This window comes from Protopterus annectens, chromosome 3.part1 (assembly GCF_019279795.1).
Source record: "Protopterus annectens isolate FY-2018-M chromosome 3.part1, PAN1.0, whole genome shotgun sequence".
In the NCBI taxonomy this organism is placed as follows: Eukaryota; Metazoa; Chordata; order Ceratodontiformes; family Protopteridae; genus Protopterus; species Protopterus annectens.
This window is the reverse complement of record NC_056732.1, coordinates 943,838,780-943,861,097: the sequence shown is the minus strand read 5'-3', so window position 1 is coordinate 943,861,097 and position 22,318 is coordinate 943,838,780. Positions and strand designations below refer to the sequence as shown.

The 22,318-nt window shown below is 40.6% G+C and overlaps 1 protein-coding gene across 1 annotated transcript in view; it reads right to left on the bottom strand.

Annotated features, from left to right (window-relative positions):
• The window catches only part of DOK6 (docking protein 6), a 1,595,884-nt gene that overhangs the window by 979,738 nt on the left and 593,828 nt on the right, over nucleotides 1-22,318 (bottom strand). The window contains exon 2 of the mRNA XM_044066258.1: nucleotides 13,085-13,199. Coding sequence (XP_043922193.1) covers nucleotides 13,085-13,112 — 28 coding nt within the window. The 5' untranslated portion in view covers nucleotides 13,113-13,199. The remainder of the gene's footprint in view (nucleotides 1-13,084; nucleotides 13,200-22,318) is intronic.

Here is a 22,318-nt window from a genome sequence, read left to right as displayed (position 1 = left end):
AAACTGGGTAATAGACAAACTCAGCTTCACATGGATGGGAAACCTGTTCCATAGGAGGGGAAGTCTCTGGGACACATATCTGTCTCTCTGGCATGTTCTGTTAAATCTCAGACAAAATTCAGGTCCCTAGACCTTGTATTTTTGGTACTGTTTGACTTATGAATATCTAGATGATTCATAAGTATGGGGCTCGTGGATGCCTTGTAAGCCAGGCACAGATCACTCCTCAGCAATCTATAACACACTGAGTAGAGAGAAAGGGTTTTAAGGCACTTTGCATATGACAGGCTTGTTATGCTTTGTATAGAGAATGGTTGGCAGACAACAGGTTCATAGCTAGTAGGCATCTCATCCAAATGAAGACATTCTTAGGAGTGCAGCACTTCTCACCCCCATGATGTACAGTAGTGTCAGCAGTCATTTCAGCTGGTGTGAGAAGAGAACTCACAGCCTTCTGCACCAAAAGCAAGTATGCAACCTGTTGCACCAATGACACTGAACAAATATTTGTACTCCATGGGGACTGAATTTCTGACAGCAGGATTAAGACAATCTATGCACATATGCAACTTCCACCTAACTCATTACACAAGCAAGAGAACATTGTACTTAAAGCAAGCTCCATGGCACAAGTCTATAGGTAAATGCTAGCTGTCCTTGTGGGCCATTTTTGCTTAGCCAATTTCCCTCAATGTTGAAAATCAAACATTGTACCTTGTGTTTGTGAGGTAAACCCTTTAACCATTATGCCAACCCTCCCTCTGGTGCACATTATAGAACACACAGAAGTTTGTTTGTATCAAATGGTGTAGATATGATTTTAGAGCACAGCATGGACCACACAAAGGTGTATTTGTGAAATAATGTGTAGCTTTGAGTCTACCACACAGTATGGAACACTCAGAGGCATGTTAGTGCCAAATTTTGTAGCTATGATTCTGGAACACAATATAGAACACTCAGTGGTGCCAAAGTTTGACGTTCTGGTTATTTACTAAACAAAGTTTGACATTCTGATTCTGGAGCTCAGTACAGAACACAGAAATGTATGTTTGCACTGTATGGCATAGATCCAAATCCAGAGAATAGCATAGAACACATAGAAGTGCGTTTATACCAACTGGAGTAAATCTGATTCTAGAGCACTATATGGAACACACAGAGGTAAGTTTGTAATGGTGCAGATCCAAGAGGTATAGTTGTACTAAATGGTGTGGATCTGATTCTGGAGTGCATTGTAGAACAAACAGAGGTATGTTTTAATTAAATGGTATATATCTAATTCTGGAGAACAGTATGGAACACACAGTTGAGTATGAATCTGAATCGGTGCAGATCTGTTGCTGGAGCACAGTATGAAGCACACAGAAGTATGTTTTTATTAAATGGTGTAGTTATGATTCTGGAGAACAGGATGGTACACACAGAGGTGTATGAATAGGCATTGGTACAGATCTTATGCTGGAGCACCTTATGGAGCACACAGAGGTATGTTTGTATCAAATAGTGTAGATATGATTATGTAGCAAAGGATGGAACACACAGAGGTGTATTTGTGCCAAATGGTGTAGATCTGATGCTGGAGCACAGTATGGAGCACACAGAGTAAGTTTACAATGATGTAGATGTGAGTGTAACACACAGAAGTCTAGTTGTATTCAGATGTTGCAGATCTGATTTTGGAACACAGTAAGGGACACACAGAGGTGTATTTGTACAAAATGGTGTAGATACATTTCTGAAGCACAGTATAGAACACAAAGAAATGTATGTATACTAACAGGAGTGGATTTGATTCTGGAATACAGTATGGAACCCACAGAGGTGTATGCACACCATAAGGTGTATCTCTGATTCTGAAGCACAGCATGGAACATACACAGGTGCGTTTGTACAAAGTGGTGTAGATCTAATTCTGAAGCATGGTATGGAACATGCAGGAGTGTACTGGTACCAAATAAATGCTACATCAGCAACATACCCTATGCTAAAGTTATTTTTGACTTAAGATAAATTAAATGCAATGTGAACATTTCTATTTTTTGTAATTCAAAAGAATACTTCTTTAGATGCAAAAGGAATAAAAAGTTATAGTATTTTATGACTGCATGTAGTCCCTTTTGTAATGGAACTCATGATATAAAACCCATAGTGAGAGGAATCTCAGGGGAACAACATCATGAAAAACCTGTAGTGACAGGAATCGCAGGGGGGAGTCATCATGAAAAACCTGTAATGATAGGAATCGCAGGGGGGAGTCATCATGAAAAACCTGTAATGATAAGAATTGCAGGGGAGAGACATCATGAAAACCTGTAATGATAGGAATCTCAGGGGAGAGATATCATGAAAAATCTGCAGTGACAGGAATCACAGGGGAGAGATATCATGAAAAACCTGTAGTGATAGGAATCACAGGGGAGAGACATCATGAAAAACATGTAGTGATAGGATTGCAGAGGAGAGACATCATGAAAGACCTGTAGTGATAGGAATCACGGGGAGAGACATCATAAAAAAATTCTAGTGACAGGAATCACAGGGGAGAGATGTCATGAAAAACCTGTAGTGATGAAAATTGCAAGGGAGAGATGTCATGAAAAACCTGTAGTGATATTAATCGCAGGGGAGAGACATCTTAAAAAACCTGTAGTGATAGGATTGCAAGGGAGAGACATCATGAAAAACCTGTAGTGATAGGATTGCAGAGGAGAGACATCATGAAAAACTTGTAGTGATAGGATAGCAGTGGAGAGACATCATGAAAAACTGTAGTGATAGGACTGCAGGGGAGAGACATCATGAAAAACCTGCAGTGATAGGATTGCAGGGGAGAGACATCATGAAAAACCTGTAGTGATAGGATTGCAGGGGAGAGACATCATGAAAAATCTGTAGTGATAGGAATCACAGGGGAAAGACATCATGAAAAAACTGTAGTGACAGGAATCACAGGGTACCGACATCATGAAAAACCTGTAGTGACAGGAATTGCAGGTGAGAGACATCATGAAAAATCTGTAGTGATAGGAATCGCAGGGGAGAGACATCATGAAAAATCTATAGTGATAGGATTGCAGGGGAGAGACATCATGAAAAACCTGCAGTGATAGGATTGCAAGGGAGAGACATCATGAAAAACCTGTAGTGTTAGGAATTGCAGGGGAGAGACATCATGAAAAACCTGAAGTGACAGGAATTGCAGGGGAGTGACATCAGGAAAAACCTGTAGTGATAGGAATCGCTGGAGAGACATCATGAAAAATGTGTAGTGATAGGATTATAGGGGAGAGACATCATGAAAAACCTGCAGTGATAGGATTGCAAGGGACAGACATCATGAAAAACCTGCAATGATAGGATTGCAAGGGAGAGACATGATGAAAAACCTGTAGTGATAGGAATGCAGGAGAGAGACATCATGAAACACCTGCAGTGATATGATTGCAAGGGAGAGACATCATGAAAAACCTGTAGTAATAGGAATCACAGGGGAGAGACATCATGAAAAAACTGTAGTGACAGGAATCACAGGGGACAGACATCATGCAAAACCTGTAGTGACAGGAATTGCAGGGGAGAGACATCATGAAAAACCTGTAGTAATAGGAACTGCAAGGGAGAGACATCATGAAAAATCTATAGTGATAAGATTGCAGGGGAGAGACATCATGAAAAACCTGCAGTGATAGGAATCTCTGGGAGAGACATCATAAAAAACCTGTAGTGACAGGAATCACAGGGGAGAACATCATGAAAAACCTGTAATGATATTAATCGCAGGGGAGAGACATCAAGAAAAACCTGTAGTGATAGGATTGCAGGTGAAAGACATCATGAAAAACTTGTATTGATAAGATTGCAAGGGAGAGACATCATGAAAAACCTGTAGTGATAGGATTGCAGGGGATAGACATCATGAAAAACCTATAGTGATAGGATTGCAGGGGAGAGACATCATGAAAAACCTGTAGTGATAGGATTGCAGGGGAGAGACATCATGAAAAAACTGTAGTGATAGGATTGCAAGGGAGAGACATGAAAAACCTGAAGTGATAGGAATCTCAGGGGAGAGAGATCATGCAAAACTTGTAGTGATAGGATTGCGAGGGACAGACATCATGAAAAACCTGCAGTGATAGGATTTCCAGGAAGAGACATCATGAAAAACCTGTAGTGATAAGATTGCAGGGGAGAGACATCATGAAAAACCTTCAGTGATAGGACTGCAAAGGAGAGACATCATGAAAAACCTGTAGTGATAGGAATTGCAGGGGAGAGACATCATGAAAAACCTGTAGTGATAGGAATTGCAGGGGAGAGACATCATGAAAAACCTGTAGTGACAGGAATTGCAGGGAAGAGACATCAGGAAAAGCCTGTAGTGACAGGAATCAGAAGGGAGAGACATCATGAAAAACCTATAGTGATGAAAATTGCAAGGGAGAGATGTCAATAAAAAACCTGTAGTGATATTAATCGCAGGGGAGAGACATCATGAAAAACCTGTAGTGATAGGATTGCAGGGGAGAGACATCATGAAAAACCTGTAGTGATAGGATTGCAGGGGAGAGACATAATGAAAAACCTGTAGTGACAGGAATCGCAGGGGAGAGACATCATAAAAAACCTGTAGTGATAGGACTGCAGGGGTGAGACATCATGAAAAACTTGCAGTGATAGGACTGCAGGGAAGAGACATCATGAAAAACCTGTAGTGATAAGATTGCAGGGGAGAGACATCATGAAAAACCTGCAGTGATAGGATTGCAAGGGAGAGACATCAAGAAAAACCTGTAGTGATAAGAATTGCAGGGGAGAGACATCATGAAAAACCTGTAGTGATAGAAATCTCAGGGAGAGACATCATAAAAAAACGGTAGTGACAGGAATCACAGGGGAGAGACATCATGAAAAACCTGTAGTGATATTAATCGCAGGGGAGAGACATCAAGAAAAACCTGTAGTGATAGGATTGCAGGGGAGAGACATCATGAAAAACCTGTAGTGATAGGAATCGCAGGGGAGAGACATCATAAAAAACCTGCAGTGATAGGATTGCAGGGAAGAGACATCATGAAAAACCTGTAGTGATAAGATTGCAGGGGAGAGACATCATGAAAAACCTACAGTGATAGAATTGCAAGGGAGAGACATCATGAAAAACCTGTAGTGATAGGATTGCAGGGGAGAGACATCATGAAAAAACTGTAGTGATTGGATTGCAGGGGAGAGACATCATGAAAAACCTGCAGTGATAGGATTGCAGGGGAGAGACATCATGAAAAACCTGTAGTGATAGGATTGCAAGGGAGAGACATCATGAAAAACCTGTAGTGATAGGATTGCAGGGGAGAGACATCATGAAAAAACTGTAGTGATAGGATTGCAGGGGAGAGAAATCATGAAAAACCTGCAGAGATAGGATTGCAAGGGAGAGACATCATGAAAATCCTGTAGTGATAGGAATTGCAGGGGAGATACATCATGAAAAAACCTGTAGTGACAGGAATTGCAGGGGAGATACATCAGGAAGAACCTGTAGTGATAGTAATCACTGGAGAGACATCATGAAAAACCTGTAGTGATAGGATTGCAGGGGAGAGACATCATGAAAAACCTGCAGTGATAGGATTTCAAGGGAGCGACATCATGAAAAACCTGCAGTGATAGGATTGCAAGGGAGACACATGATGAAAAACCTGTAGTGATAGGAATGGAGGGGAGAGACATCATGAAAAACCTGCAGTGATAGGATTGCAAGGGAGAGACATCATGAAAAACCTGTAGTGATAGGAATCACAGGGGAGAGACATCATGAAAAAAACTGTAGTGACAGGAATCACAGAGGACAGACATCATGAAAAACCTGTAGTGACAGGAATTGCAGGGGAAAGACATCATGAAAAACCTGTAGTAATAGAATTGCAGGGGAGAGACATCATGAAAAATCTATAGTGATAAGATTGCAGGGGAGAGACATCATGAAAAACCTGCAGTGATAGGAATCTCAGGGAGAGACATCATAAAGAAATCTGTAGTGACAGGAATCACAGGGGAGAGACATCAAGAAAAACTTGTAGTGATAGGATTGCAGGTGAAAGACATCATGGAAAACCTGTAGTGATAAGATTGCAAGGGAGATACATCATGAAAAACCTGTAGTGATAGGATTGCAGGGGATAGACATAATGAAAAACCTGTAGTGATAGGATTGCAGGGGAGAGACAAAATGAAAAACCTGTAGTGATAGGATTGCAGGGGAGAGACATAATGAAAAACCTGTAGTGACAGGAATCACAGGGGAGAGACATCATGAAAAACCTGTAGTGATAGGAATCGTGGGGAGAGACATCATGAAAAACCTGTAGTGACAGGAATCACAGGGGAGAGACGTCATGAAAAACCTGTAGTGATATTAATCGCAGGCGAGAGACATCAAGAAAAACCTGTAGTGATAGGATTGCAGGGGAGAGACATCATGAAAAACCTGTAGTGATAGGAATTGCAGGGGAGAGACATCATAAAAAACCTGCAGTGATAGGATTGCAGAGAAGAGACATCATGAAAAACCTGTAGTGATAAGATTGCAGGGGGAGAGACATCATGAAAAACCTGCAGTGATAGGATTGCAAGGGAGAGACATCATGAAAAACCTGTAGTGATAGGAATTGCAGGGGAGAGACATCAGGAAAAACCTGTAGTGATAGGAATCACTGGAGAGACATCATGAAAAACCTGCAGTGATAGGATTGCAGGGGAGAGACATCATGAAAAACCTACAGTGATAGGATTGCAAGGGAGTAACAACATGAAAAACCTGCAGAGATAGGGTTGCAAGGGAGTAACATCATGAAAAACCTGCAGAGATAGGATTGCAAGGGAGAGACATCATGAAAACCCTGTAGTGATAGGAATCGCAGGGGAGAGAAATCATGAAATACCTGTAGTGACAGGAATTTTAGAGGAGAGACATCATGAAAATCCTGTAGTGATAGGAATCGCAGGGGAGAGACATCATGAAAAACCTGTAGTGTTAGGAATTGCGGGGAGAGACATCATAAAAAACCTGTAGTGATAGGAATCGTGGGGAGAGACATCAAGAAAAACCTGTAGTGACAGGAATAACAAGGCAGAGACATCATGAAAAATCTGTAGTGATAAGGCTGTAGGGGAGAGACATCATAAAAAGACTTCAGTGATAAGAATTGCGGGGAGAGAGATCATAAAATACCTGTAGTGACAGGAATCACAGGGGACAGACATCATGAAAAACCTGTAGTGATAGGAATCATGGGGAGAGACATCATGAAAAACCTGTAGTTACAGGAATAACAGGGGAGAGACATCATGAAAAATCTGTAGTGATAGGATTGCAGGGGAGAGACATCATGAAAAACCTGCAGTGATAGTATTGCAGGGGAGAGACATCATGAAAAACCTGTAGTGATAGGAATCACAGGGGAGAGACATCATGAAAAACCTGTAGTGATAGGAATCGCAGGGGAGAGAAATCATTTAAGACCTGTAGTGACAAGAATTTCAGGGGAGATATATCATGAAAAACCTGTAGTGACAGGAATTTCAGGGGTGAGACATCATGAAAAACCTGTAGTGACAGGAACCACAGGGGAGAGACATCATGAAAAATCTATAGTGATAGGAATCATGGGGAGAGACATCAGGAAAAGCCTGTAGTGACAGGAATCACAGGCAAGAGGCATCATGAAAAACCTGTAGTGACAGGAATTGCAGGGGAGTGACATCAGGAAAACCCTGCAGTGATAGGAATCACTTGAGAGACATCATGAGAAACCTGTAGTGATAGGATTGCAGTGGGAGAGACATCAGTATAAACCTGCAGTGATAGGATTGGAAGGGAGAGACATCATGAAAAACTTGTATTGATAGGAATCACAGGGGAGAGAAATCATGAAAGACCTGTAGTGACAGGAATTTCAGGGGAGAGACATCATGAAAAACCTGTAGTGACAGGAATCACAGGGGAGAGACATCATGAAAAACCTGTAGTGATATTAATCGCAGGGGAGAGACATCATGAAAAACCTGTAGTGACAGGAATCGGGGAGAGAGACATCATAAAAAAACCTGTAGTGAAAGGAATCGTGGGGAGAGACATCATTAAAAACATGTAGTGACAGGAATTGCAGGGGAGAGACATCATGAAAAGCCTGTAGCAACAGGAATCGCAGGGGAGAGACATCATGAGAAACATGTAGTGATAGGATTGCAGGGGAGAAATATAATGAAAAACCTGCAGTAATAAGATTGCAAGGGAGAGATCATGAAAAACCTGTAGTGACAGGAATCACAGGGGAGAGACATCATGAAAAACCTGTAGTGACAGGAATCACAGGGGAGAGACATCATGAAAAACCTGTAGTGACAGGAATTGCAGGGGAGAGACATCATGAAAAACCTGTAGTGACAGGAATCGCAGGGAAGAGACTTCTTGAAAAACGTGTAGTGACAGGAATCATAGGGGAGAGACATCATGAAAAACCAGTAGTGATAGGATTGCAGGGGGAGACATCATGAAAAACCTGTAGTGATAGGAATTGCAGGGAGAGATATCATACTACTGCACTTTCAAGAGGAATTCAGACAGTCAAGGAAATTGATCATGTTAATCAGCTACATTTTGAATATATGACACCAGAAGTTGTGAGTCCAAACACTTGACACTTTGAAAATCAAACTGCAATTGTTATTAATCCTTTAAATAGTTTGAATACTATTAACTCCTGCTGCTGACATACTGCAGTGTAATACGTTTTATCTCACATTCACATAACTAAAACTGCAAATAGTGTGAAAATACATCCCTACACCCGCCTACTACTTAAATATACCAACTCTGACACTGCACAACCATGTGGAAGGACAAACTTCCTTAGTCCACTATTCAATGATCTTCAGCTAAAATACAGCATGAGTGGTAACGTACTGCTCAATGTAAAGGGATATGACAGACAAAGATGATAAATTCCTTTTATATCAACTGAATTCATGATTAAACATGCTGTACCTATATATAGAGATAAATATATATATATATATATATATATATATATATATATATATATATATATATATATATATATATATATATATATATATATATATATATAAAGACAAGTGTGTGTGTGTGTGTGTGTGTGTGTGTATGTGTGTATGTGTATGTGTGTGTATACACTAATCACCACCTCAGTTTTAGTGTTACTACCTGTTTCCTCTAAGTGAACTTAATGTCGCTATACCTAGGTTCACACTGAAGATTCTAGAGTTCCAACAGGCACCCATATTACTCTTAAGAACAGAAGAACTGCAGTAATTATTACCTTAATAAAATGCATAGTATTTGGAACATTCCTTAAAGAGACTAGCTAATTATTGTATGAAGAAAAAAATGATGGGATCTGACTGATATAAAAGTGTGATTCTAGCATAAACAAAATTCAAGGGAAATGTTGTTTTCCAGTCATAGTCTTGCTCTTGAACTAGAAGATGTGGGGTAACATTAAATAATGAAAAACTGAGATGCAGCATTACAAAAATGAATGCGAGAAGTGATACAAAGTAGAGGGTGCATGCATTCATTAATTCAATCTGTTACTACAGGAGCTATCACAAGGACTATGCATTTTTTTTCATTAGGACCCAAGATGGTCTTTTTACTTACTAGGGACATTTGATAGGGACAATGATGAAATTACAGTGCTTATTACCAGTATGTGCCATGTAATCTTTATCATTTATCTGAATTACTTAAGAAAGTTAGGGCTTTGGTTTATTTCTTAATGCAAACCATGGCAGTTCTGGAGTTTGAATAATGCAGAAGGAATATATAAAATTATTAATTTTATAACTATATAGCTGTGTATATATATATATATATATATATATATATATATATATATATATATATATATATATATATACATCAAATTGCTAATTTTAGGTAGAAGTGATTCAGATCTCCAACAAAAACAAGGAAGTGTAATGAAACAGAAGCAAACTGTGTGCAGAGAGTCTCTCTGTGTATCTTCTTCATGGAGCTTAAATAACGACAGTCCAGCAGTCTTCCAGTGTATTTACAGTGGATTTCTTTCTGTAATTGTGATATCCTGGGTTTAGGACTTGTAGCTAGGTCAGTGCAGAATCAAGACAAGAGAGAAAGACAGGTGACCTGTAACAGCTCTCCTTCTCAAAAATAAAAAAAGTGGTTATGGATCTGCAAACAGATAAACCCCAAAACAGAAGATTTCAGATTTGCCCAGGAAAGCTGATACTACACCCCCAATCACAATGGGATAAACAATGGACACATTACAAACCCATCTTTGCCTGTTAAAAGCAGGGAGAAAACATGCACTCAGTGTGATTCTGTCATTTTACATCTGTTGGTGATTGCGCCAAACAATCAGTTGCTCTGCCTCAGGAGACAGATTGAAACATTTTTTTCTAGGCACTTTTCCCCACTCTGCCTAACAACGATAAAAGCCCACCTGTATTTGGCTTCAGTACACATATTCCCTTGTGATGCAGATTCCCCAGAACTGCTGAGGTGAGAGCTGTCTGGAAGACTGTTGTTCAGGAAGACATTGGACATTTTGTAACAACATCCCAGCAATAAGAACATTTGAGTAAAAACCCAACCCCAGGCTACCTGCATCACAATGGGGGGGGGGGGGGACTCAAAATGACATTCTCCTATGAGTGATGTTCCTATGCACATGTTAGTGAAGGCTATTGCCTGGTGGTGGCTTGGTCAGGTGAACACCCGCCTCCCCTGGATGCCAGTGCAGCATCACCCCTCCTCCAACAGACTGAGTTAATGTATATACTGCTCCCTTTTGACCCCCTAATGAGTATGCTTACACTCTCCTGCAAATGCCATCAAGCACTAAGACCTGTTTATCACACTCATATTTCCAGGGCCATAGGCAGGGCTTTATCCCACCCTACCACTGGTGCTGGGAATGAGTAAGTTAAAACATCACTCAAGTTCACATGAGTGTGATAAGGCTACATATTTCTGAAAGTTTCACAGGATAAATGAAGATGTCATCCTGTAACATAGCTGTCTTCTAAGGTATGAGATGGCAATGTAGGGTATTACAGAAGACAACTTATTCCTTCTTTGCTATTCCTTTAACTTGGCTTAAAAGGCATTAGCGATGCATTATTTGGGATTCCAAAATAAAATACACTTTGAGTAAGATGCTCAAGAAACCCAGAACCATTCTGTGCAGCATCTGGATCCCAACGCAGACTCTTCTGGAATCCAGGCACTGTCTTATTACATCAGCATAACAGATGATACTCAAATGAGAATATTCAGGAAACGTCTGAATTCACTCAGAATTAAGATAGAACAAATAGAAAAAATGCACAAAACAACTAACCTGCAAAGACAAGAGTAATCATAGGGTCAAAGTATTCACTTATGCATTATAACAAACAATCTCAGAGATGTGACTGGTAATAATATCATACTCAAACACCTTATAATACAAAATAGTACATTTAGTAGTGCTTTTGATTACTATTATTCATACAACAGCATGCAAGCTAATACTTCTCCTCTGAGTTCTTGAACTTTCTCTTTTAAAATGTCTTCCTTGGGTGCCAGTGTTTAAAAGAAAAAGAATCAAATGTGTTTATGTGGGTTTTTTCCAGGTGCTCTGGTTTCTTCCCACATTGCAAAAACATGTAGTAGGTGAATTTGGAAACTGTAAATTGGCCATAGGTGTGTGTTTGTGTGTGTGTGTGTGTGTGTGTGTGTGTGTGTGTGTGTGTGTGTGTGTGTGTGTGTGTGTGTGTGTGTGTGGTATGGAAGAATATCTATGGCAGGGTAGCCACCTGGCAGAGTAAATCTTGGCTTTAGTTGATTGTCACTGTTGAAGTGACACCCTGACCCCATGTGTAAAAATGAGAAAAGGGGTTGTGGATGGATGGACAGATGGATGGACGGGTGCAAAAACAAACATTCTGTAAAGACAAAGAACCCTTCTGTCATAGTGGCCAAAACATGGAGGCAGAAGCAGTGTGTACAATTAAATGTTTTTTTTTTTTTCAGAACCAACTCCTTTTAAAATTGTTCTTTATTTTTTGTGTTTTTAGCCTTTGGGCTTTTTTCAATAAATAGTTTTTGGGATCTTGATCTTTTTGGACATTTCCAGTCTAGGAAAATTTAAAGACAGCCTTCATTGTACCGGAGCAGTGTCCTGCATTTCGTGGGTTACCTCAATGTGATCTTGGTTACTGGTTGTCCTTTTAAAATGTCATCAAACAGACATTCGGATCTTTAGTAGCCGTTTCTTTAATTCATTGCATCTATCTAAGATGTCAAGTTCCAGTCAAGCAATGGCTCTTCATAGGTTAGTTTCACAACAAATGAGGGGCTAAAAGATATTGTACTATAGGTCAATAAATTAGACATGGTCTACCATAGCACAGGTTAATGTTTAACTCATAATCAGCAGATACACAAAAATATTTACCGATGTGAACTGTGATAGAATAAGCTTCAAACATTTTATTGCATTTTTACTGGCAAGGGATAAAGTCTGATGCAACACTTCAAAGTACATTATGTTTATACATCGTTTCACAAATCAGAAGCACAATAAAATGGATTTTTTTCAGCAGCCTTCAGATACTTGAGATTTAATTTATACTTGACTATTTCTTCTGTAGTACTGGGACATCTACCATAGCAAAGTCCATCAGCTATCATCCTCCCCATAAGCCAGAATACACATCCATACACATCAAAGCATAACTTTAAACAAAAGTAAATGCCATTATTTGCACCATATCATAAATTCAATAATACATTATAAAGTTTGCCTACACCATTTTTAGCCAATTGTGAATGAACTTGCAAGAAAACATTAAAATATTTTCTCTGTGTCCTTGTCAAACTTGAATTCCAATAACACATCACTTGCCTTTCAAATAATTCTCCCTATTTACCAAGGCACCTTGTTCAAGCTAACCTACTGTTAGAGAAACAGCTTACTTTCCTTGGGCTATAGACTTGCTGGTAATTGCTTACCTGACTCACAGGCAAATGTCTTTGACATATCATCATGAAAGATAATTGCCACTGCATGTTTCTTTGTCTCTCGAGGCAGCCTAGTTATATTTTTGATGTTGTGCAGCTCTGTTACCTTGAAAAAAAGCAGATATTTTTTATATACTAAGTACACAGCGAAAAATATTACCCAATACAATTTTTTTGACATCTTCACAATTTAGAAAACCATGTGTTTATATAATATGTAGCAGCAAATATATATTGTAATAAAACAAAAAAATGTCTTGTAAAATAACAATGAATAAAAAAGCATTTTTGCTGTATTTTACATTTAACATAAAAGACTGTACAGTCAATCTGTCCCGTATAGTGTAAACTAATAGCTTAATCTTAACAGCAAAACAATGTTTCTGTTTTTGAATTGGAACTGAAGTATGCGGACTGCAAAACATACATTCTTTTCTTTCTATTTGACTGTAATAAGCCACAAAATAATTTTTACTTGAGACAATAAAAGTAGGATGGCAAGTGATTTTGTATACAGTCAATCCAACCTACATAAGTGGTTTGCAGTTCATTGATTTTGCAGTATTTCAGATTACATCTCTATCCAAAGTCTGATAATTGAGCATAGATGTATGCAGGTAAGTACTAGAGAAACGAGTTACACAGCAGACTGCAAAAAGAGAAAGAGATATTAGCTACGAGAATGGACACCTTTCAGAAATTTTAGGGAATTAATGAAGTTACATTTGCAGTGAAGTATTTTCTACTTGATGAGTGTTACCAGATGAGTGTTAACATCTTATAACAGCGGTAACCTTCTACAGGTGAAATAACATAGTGTGGTAAGGGTGATCAAGGTTTATTAGGCTAAATTCTCTGTGGTGACATTTATAGTAAAGAAAATGTACTACCTAGAAAAGAGGAAGAAAGAAGAAGGGAAGTGACAGAATAATGAAGAATTTGGTTGAAAATTGGTCGAATGTTTGTTTGTTTGTTTGTTAAATTTAATTGTTGAGGCTGCCCACTAAAGTGTGCTAGCCTGTGTAACTGATTTATTACTGTTTACTGCATTTCTGTGTGCTTTCTATCCCAAAAACAAAAAAAAAATCCTTGTTTTCCCGCCTCTCCTCAACTAGTTTATACCAGTATACAGGCTTTGCTGTATTCTGGGCTGTGGTGTAGTTCCTGTGTTGTCCATTGCCTTACTTGGATAGAAGGAAGTTTCTTTGCTCACCAGTGGGAGTGGGGAGCCTTGAGCAGCCTATCTGTCCCTGGAGGAGTGACCTCAGCACAAGGCTTGTAGTAATTGGTTATTTTGGACCATTTCTAGTTCTTTTGAAGTTCCCTGTTTAAAATCCGCATTTGCATGGCTTTGCGCGATTATGCGCATAGTGCAGCGCCGGTTAAACAAGGTTAAACTTTTTCTGGCTCCGCCAAGTCTGCTCTTCAAATTTTCCCTTAAGAAATCTCTACTCTTATAATACTCAGTCTACTCGCTTTATTATAAGCCTAGCACTTGTTCTCAAAACCTCTCTTCTAAGTAAGCACTCTCAAACTAAAGAAAGCACTACATCCACCTACCACCCCTGTGAGTACCCACTTCCCTCAAAGGCACAGCACTCCCTTATAATATTCTAGCATGTCGAGTGGTAGATCACTAGCATCCTCTCCGGTTCAGCTGGTTAATCTGGGAATCTTGAGACAATGCTACAATTGTCTCATGTACACAGACAACCCTCTCCTCCTCCCAACAAACACAAATACATGTGAGAGATGCAACTATATAGCCAAACTGGAGGCTGAACTCTCTCAACTCAGGACTGGCAAGACCAGACAGGAGGAGAAGGTAACCACACACACAGCAAACCTGGTCCCACATAGACCTACCACAACTGCAAACCAAACACATAATAACACAAAGACATACTCTGAGGCTCTAACAAAAAACTTACCAAAACAACAGAGGCTCCCAAAGCAGACACCCAAAAATCCATCACCTCAAAACACAACACATGCAACACATACTTCAATAAATCAGTGTGTCAAACAATCACAGCCCTTAAGGCCAAACACTATGCATGATACACTAGTAATAGGTGACTCTATAGTCAGACACATTGATGTTCTGCTTACCAGGCTGAACAAGGAGAGGGTAACGGTGAGCTGCCTATCAGGAGCTAGGATCCGCCACATAACACACACACTCAGGTCACTCCAAAGCAAGTACAAATATGACTCCATCATTGTCCATGCTGGCGTGAATGACCTGAGATGTACCTCCCTGGACTACATGAAAAGAGACATAGAGGAGCTCTCTGATTATGTAGCCCAGGCTGGTATGACCCTGACCCTGAGCAGCATCTTGCCCTCACCAAGAATGATGCCACAATACAAAGACAAGATGATCAGCTTTAATAATTGGCTCAATTACTGGTGTCATTCTAGGGGGATCCAATGTCTGTCTGCTTGGGATGACATGCTGGACAAGCCACGCTGCTTCGCATGGGACGGCTTGCATCTGTCACCACTGGGCTTCCGGATATTGGCTAAGGCTCTTGCCACCCCCATAGTGCCTTTTTTAGGCAAGGCTCAAAAGACAAACCCACCTCCTTAGAAAGCAAAAATGGAAAAAAATTAAGGGTAATGCTGCTCAACGCCAGAAGTCTAAATCTCAAGATGCAGGCTCTCGAAGCACTCCTCAGTATGGAGAACATTGATGTCTGTGCAGTCACTGAAACCTGGTTCAAGGCTCCTGAGAGAACCCCAGCACTACCAGGCTATACCTCATACCATGCTTTTCGGCCCCAAAACTCGGGCAAAACCAAAAAGGGAGGGGGAGTGTCCATTTTCATCAAGGACACCCACACCTCCAGGTTAGTGGCAACACATGAAGCATCAGAGACCATCCAGGTGCAACTAACCATAGGCAAAACTGCTATACAACTGGTAGCATGTTACAGACCACCCTCCCAATCTCAGGAACCCCATTCAGCCTTCCTGAAGACATTGGAGGATATGAATGTCTCACCAAACACCATCATATTGGGAGACTTCAACTACCCTAACATAGACTGGGTGCATTATTCTAGCCCTAACACCCTAGCCCAAAGGTTCCTGGAATTCATAAATTCAAATGCAATGGAACAGCTAGTCACCTCTCCCACAAGGGGAGATAATATACTAGACCTGATCATCACAAACATGGGGACAAAGTGCTCCACACCGGAAGTATACCCCTCACTAGTGAGATCTGACCACAAACTAATCACCCTGGATATACATATCCCACCTCCACGCCCAACACAAAAGACTACAGTGAAAAACTTCTCAAAAGCCGACTTTACACTTCTTAAGACTGAGATGTATCCTTTAAGCCCACTGGGCCAGTGGAAACCACATCCCACAATGCTGAATCCTTCACAAATGCTTTCTACGGACATCTCCAAGAATGCATGGATCATGCAATCCCAAATAAAACCAAGACTCCCTCCACCAAGGGCAGGCTTCCTGTCTGGTGGACCCCGGCCATAAACAAATTGTATAACAAAAGAAGGAAGCTACTGCACGTGAGAGCAAAATCCCATAAAGAGAAGGCATCTCTGATCAGCACTAGTAGAAAGCTACGTTCTCTCATAAAAACATCCAAGGCCAACTTTGAGAGAAAAATCGCAATGGACACTAAAGATAACCACAAGGCCTTCTTCTTCTATGTTAGAAACCTGGGCGGAAACCCTGAGATATGCTCAGAGTTAGTTCACAATGACAAAAAATACACTGAACCCACAGATATTGCAAACATTCTGGCAGACAGGTTCAGTGCAAATTTCTCCCCTCCCTCATCCCCTAAAGAGGAAATACTTATCCCATCTGAATGTAACCTCCCTGTCATCTCAGATGTCCAGGTGAGAACCGCCCTCAGCAAAGCTAAAAACACAGCATCAATGGGACCTGACGGTATCCCGGGTTGCGTGCTACATGAACTCCAAGAGGAGCTAAACCCGCACATAAAAATGCTATTTAACCTTAGCCTTACTACAGGATATGTACCTGAACACTGGCGTACAGCAACAGTGGTCCCACTCCACAAAGGAGGCACCTCTACAGACCCTGGTAACTTCTGCCCCATAAGCTTAACCAGCCTGGTCTGCAAAGCTATGGAAAGAATCATTATGGAACTCATAAACAGAGACATTGGGGACCTACAGACACTTGATCTCACCCAGTTCGGCTTTGTAAAAGTCAGATCCTGCCTTTTGAACCTGGTTGACTTTTTCGAAACAGTCACTAGAGCCATTGACAAGAGCAAAGCAGTCCATACAGCCTACCTGGACTTGGCTAAAGCTTTCGACACAATACCCCACTCAGGCATCATAGATAAGCTCAACAGCTTAAATGTAAATCCGTATGTCACAAGATGGGTTACAAACTGGCTAAAGGATAGAACCCATAAAGTCAAAATCACTGGAGCCATGTCAGACTCAAAGCCAGTCACAAGTAGTGTCCCACAGGGCTCTGTCCTAGGACCCCTCTTGTTCGGCATTTATTTCTCAGATGTGAAAGCAAACATGGGAGGGTTGTGGCTGACAAAGTTCGCAGATGACTGCAAACTAGGCACCATAGTCGATACACCAGCTGACACATACATCCTACAGAAAGGCCTCACTGAAACGGACAACTGGTGCTGGAGTCATGGTCTTAAACTAAATGCCAAAAAAATGTATAGTCATCCCCTTTCGGAAAAACAAAGTACCCACAAATTATCACATAGACAGTAACCCACTGAGTACGGAAAAAGTAATCAGAGACCTGGGGACCCAAGTCGATAGTGACCTCTCATTTGACACCCACATTGCCAAAATGGTTAGAAAGACTTTCTAACTTGCCCACCTTATCATGAAAGGATTCATATCCAGATCAAAGGAGGTCATTGTACCCCTGTACTCCTCCCTTATCAGGCCCATGATTGAGTACAATGCCCCATTTGGTATGTACCTCACCCGGCACTTGCAACAGCTGGAGGGACCCCAAAAGTACCTCACCAAGAGGATCAAGGGTCTCCAACATATGTCATATGCTGCCAGACTAAAGAAACTCCAGCTCTATTCAGTAGCATACCACCTACTCAGAGGTGATCCGTGTCTGATGTACAAGGCCATGTCCAATCAGGAATTGATGGACATGCTCCACCTCAAAAAAATCCAAATCCATCAGAACCATGAAAGCTAAAGATTTAAACCTCAGCACAAATATGAATAGGACATGCTGGAGGGACAGATTCATAACTCAGAGGCTTCCCATACTCTGGAACAGAATCCCAGTTCATGTTAGGCAGAGCCCCTCACTGACTCTCTTCAAGAGAAATCTAGACGAGTGGATGGGAGATCGTAGGTTTACCCCGGGGGTCATCTCTGTGTCACTACTAGACAGAGGCACAGTAAACTAATTCTATTATGTAAGGGGGTCTTCACTGTGTCAATACTAGACAGAGGCACAGTATTCTAAATCTATTCTGTACACTTTTGTACCATTACATGGGGTGGCGAAAGCCACATCACTATGGCTAGGCTTATAAATGCCCCAGGGCAGATAGCCTAGTACTAAACTATGAAACTATGAAACTATGAGTTGATTCTTACTGGCAGCTACAACATATATAGAAACAATGTGATATCATGATATCTGGAGAAATGCTAGAAGGCTGTCCATGCTAAAATTCAAAGTGATGAGCAATTTCAGAGAGAGGAAGAAGTGATGCCGGAGAAGATGAAATCAGTTCTACATGAAAGGATAGGCTGCAACTCCTGAACATGGGTACCATACTTATTTCATTTTTGTGAGGCATTAGAGGTCACAGGATCTTCCCATGAGGTTCCAAGGGGTGAAAATCACAAGAAATCCTTCCTTCCTTAGAAACAGTGACTTAGCTTTTAACCATTTGAACCATAACCAGGATAAAGCTTTGATTCCTATGTCCTCTACTTCTAAAATTTTCCCCAGGGGATAACTATAACTTCCACCTGCCTTTAGACATGTACATATGCACAGAAACGTGTGTGTGTGTGTGTGTGTGTGTGTGTGTGTGTGTACATACACAGGTACACACACATACTTATATATGTGTATCTCTCTCTCTGAATATATATATACATATATATATATATATATATATATATATATATATATACACACACACACACACACACACACACACACACACACACACACACACACACACACACACACACACACACACACACACACACACACACACACACACACACACACTATTGCTTCACAATGATTGACCTCCACTGTTCATTTTTCAGGTCAACACTTCATGCCCTCATGTCTATGGAAGGTTCAAGTGCATAACAGCTGCAGAATGTCACTCTCTCACAAGAGTTACTGTTACCACCTTACAGTGCTTGATCTCCACTATTAATTTTCAGGTGGATTCTAAATGTCCTCCTGCCTTTGCCAGTTTCATCTGTGTAATACTTGCAGAATGTCACTCTGGGGCACAATTTGCTGTTACTGTCTTACATTGCTTGACTTCCACTATTAATTTTTCAGGTGTGGTCTGTATGCCCTACTGTTTGTGCCAGGTCTGTCTGTGTAACATCTGCAAAATATCACTTTGGAAACAGGAGTTACTCTTACTGCATTACATTGTTTGACCCCCAAAATTATTTTTTCAGATGGAGTTTGCATGCCCTTCTGTCTGAGCCTTGTTCGTGTATGCAACAGCTTCAGAATGTCACTCTGGCACAGGAGTTGCTGTCACTGCAGTACATTGCTTGACCTCCACTGTTAATTTTTCAGGTTCATGTGTGTAACAGCTGCTGAATGCCATTTTGGCACAGGAGTAACTGTTATTGCCTTATATTTCTTGACCTCCATTGTTAATCTGCTTTCAGCTTTTGCCTTATTCATATTACATAATGGATTTCACCATTAGGGAATAGGTCCCATAGGTGGTTACTAAGCTATTAACCCAAAGGTCTTTATAAGCCTAGCCATGTGTACCCAGTATAATACTAGATAAACCCAATATAAAGATCATACCTAAACTCGAGATCTTACTTAGCAATACCTGCCCATATCTAGGAGGGTCATAGGTGAAATCCTTGGAATGAATTTATGGTTTCCCATCCAGTCATCCAGGCTATGCTTAAACAGGTTCATAGAGGTGCTCTGTTTAATTTGAACTGGTAGCCCATTCCAGAGGAGTGGCAACATTTGAGAGACATATCTGTCTCTCTAGCAGGTCCTATTTATGTTGCAGGACAGATTAAGGTCCTTGGAGTGGGTGACCCTTGTCCCATTTGACTTACAGATGTGTAATATTTCCATTAGGTTTGGGTCCGAAATTGCTGTGAAGGCCAGGCACAAGTCTCCTCTAAGTAGTTTGTATACTACTGAGTACAGTGACAGTGTCTTCAGTCTCTCAATATAATGACATGTGCTGGAGACCCTGAATTTTCTTGGTTAGAAATCTCTGAGGACTCTCAAGTTGCTGTAAGTGCCTGGTATAGTACATACCAAAGGGTGTACTGTACTCAATTATTGGCCTGATGAGGGTCAAGTACATGGGAGTTATGACCTCTTTTGCTCTTGAGGCAACACCTTTGCTAATGAGGTGTGTAACATAGAAAGCTTTCCTTACCACAGTTGGCACATGGTGGTTAAAGTTTAGGCTACAGTCAATTTGCATTCCCAAGTCTCTCACTACTGACTTTTTACTTAGGGTATTTTTATTTATATGATAGTCTGCAGGGATATCATTTCTACTGAAGGGGGTGACAGCATTGAGTTTGAGTCCATGGCTTTGGCACCAGTCACTGGTTTGTATAAGTCCTCTTGAAGTATATTGACATCATTTGGGGATTCAATGATTGCACCTAGCTTACAGTTGTCAGCAAACTTAGTCAGACACAGCCTTTCTGTTTTGGCCTGCACTTCTGAGAAGTATATTCTGAACAACAGGGGGGCCAGCACTGTCCCCTGTGGAATCCCACTGTTGACAGATCTGCTGGTTGAGGTCAAATCTCCAACTTTGACTGAGTGCAATCTGTTGGTGAGTCAGGTAGCAACCCACCTGACAACATAAGGGTTGATATTCAACTGGGAGAGTTTATCAATGATGCCCAAATGTGGGATTGTCTGCACCATAGCCAAAGTTTGAAAATCAACTCCCAAATCACATCCACTGCTACAACCTCTCCCCTCTAATTTAAAAAAAACTCATCAAAAGCCACTATTCAAATAACTGGCTCTGCTCTTGTGTCTCCCCAAGTTAAACCAAACCACTGCACTGTTGCAGGAATGCATGAATGCATCTGCTAATAATCACTTATTACTTCCTCTATTTAAGCAGGTAAGATCTGTCCACCCCAAGCACAAGGACTTTTCTGAGTGAACTCCTACTAACACATCTTGTTCCTTTTCTCTCAGATACCTTACTACTTCTAATCTGACAAAGTACTGGATATACACCAGACTACCACCACTGCTACAAAAACTTTTGTACTGTTTTTCCCAATACTATACTACTCTCAATCTGTCAATGCACTGCATATATACCAACTACCAGAAATGTAAAACTCTGCCAACTACATGCTGAAATGACTCTGTAACATACTTGTATATAGTCCTGATAACAAGATGTTAATATCTGACATTGTACTGCTTATAAACCTACTACCAAAAATGTAAAACACTGCCTACCACATGCTGAAATGAGTCTATAATATACATGTATATAGTACTGATGACAAGATAATATTTGACTGCTGCATGCTGGAATGTATTCATAGATGTAATGAAATCTTAACTTGTATTGTACTGTATCTGGAGCTTTTCTCCCCGGGCCTCCACTGAAAAAGGACCTGTGTCCAGTCGGACTTCCCAGTTAACAAAACTAAAATAAATAAATTTAGTTGAAGGCCTTGGCTAAGTCAAGGTAGGCTGTAGGCACAGATTTGCCTTCATCTATGGCTCTGGTGATGTTTTTGAAGAAGTCCACCAGGTTTAAAAGGCATGACCTGCCTTTGACAAAACCAAAATGTGTCGGATCAAGGGTTTGGAGATCAACTATATCCTTATTTACAAGGTCCATGATGATTCATTCCATGGCCTTGCAGATAAGGGTGGTTAAGCTTATGGGTCTGTACTTCCCAAGGTCTGTTTCTGTTACCTCCTTTATGAAGGGGGATGGTGGTTGCTGTTTTCCATTCAGCAAGAACA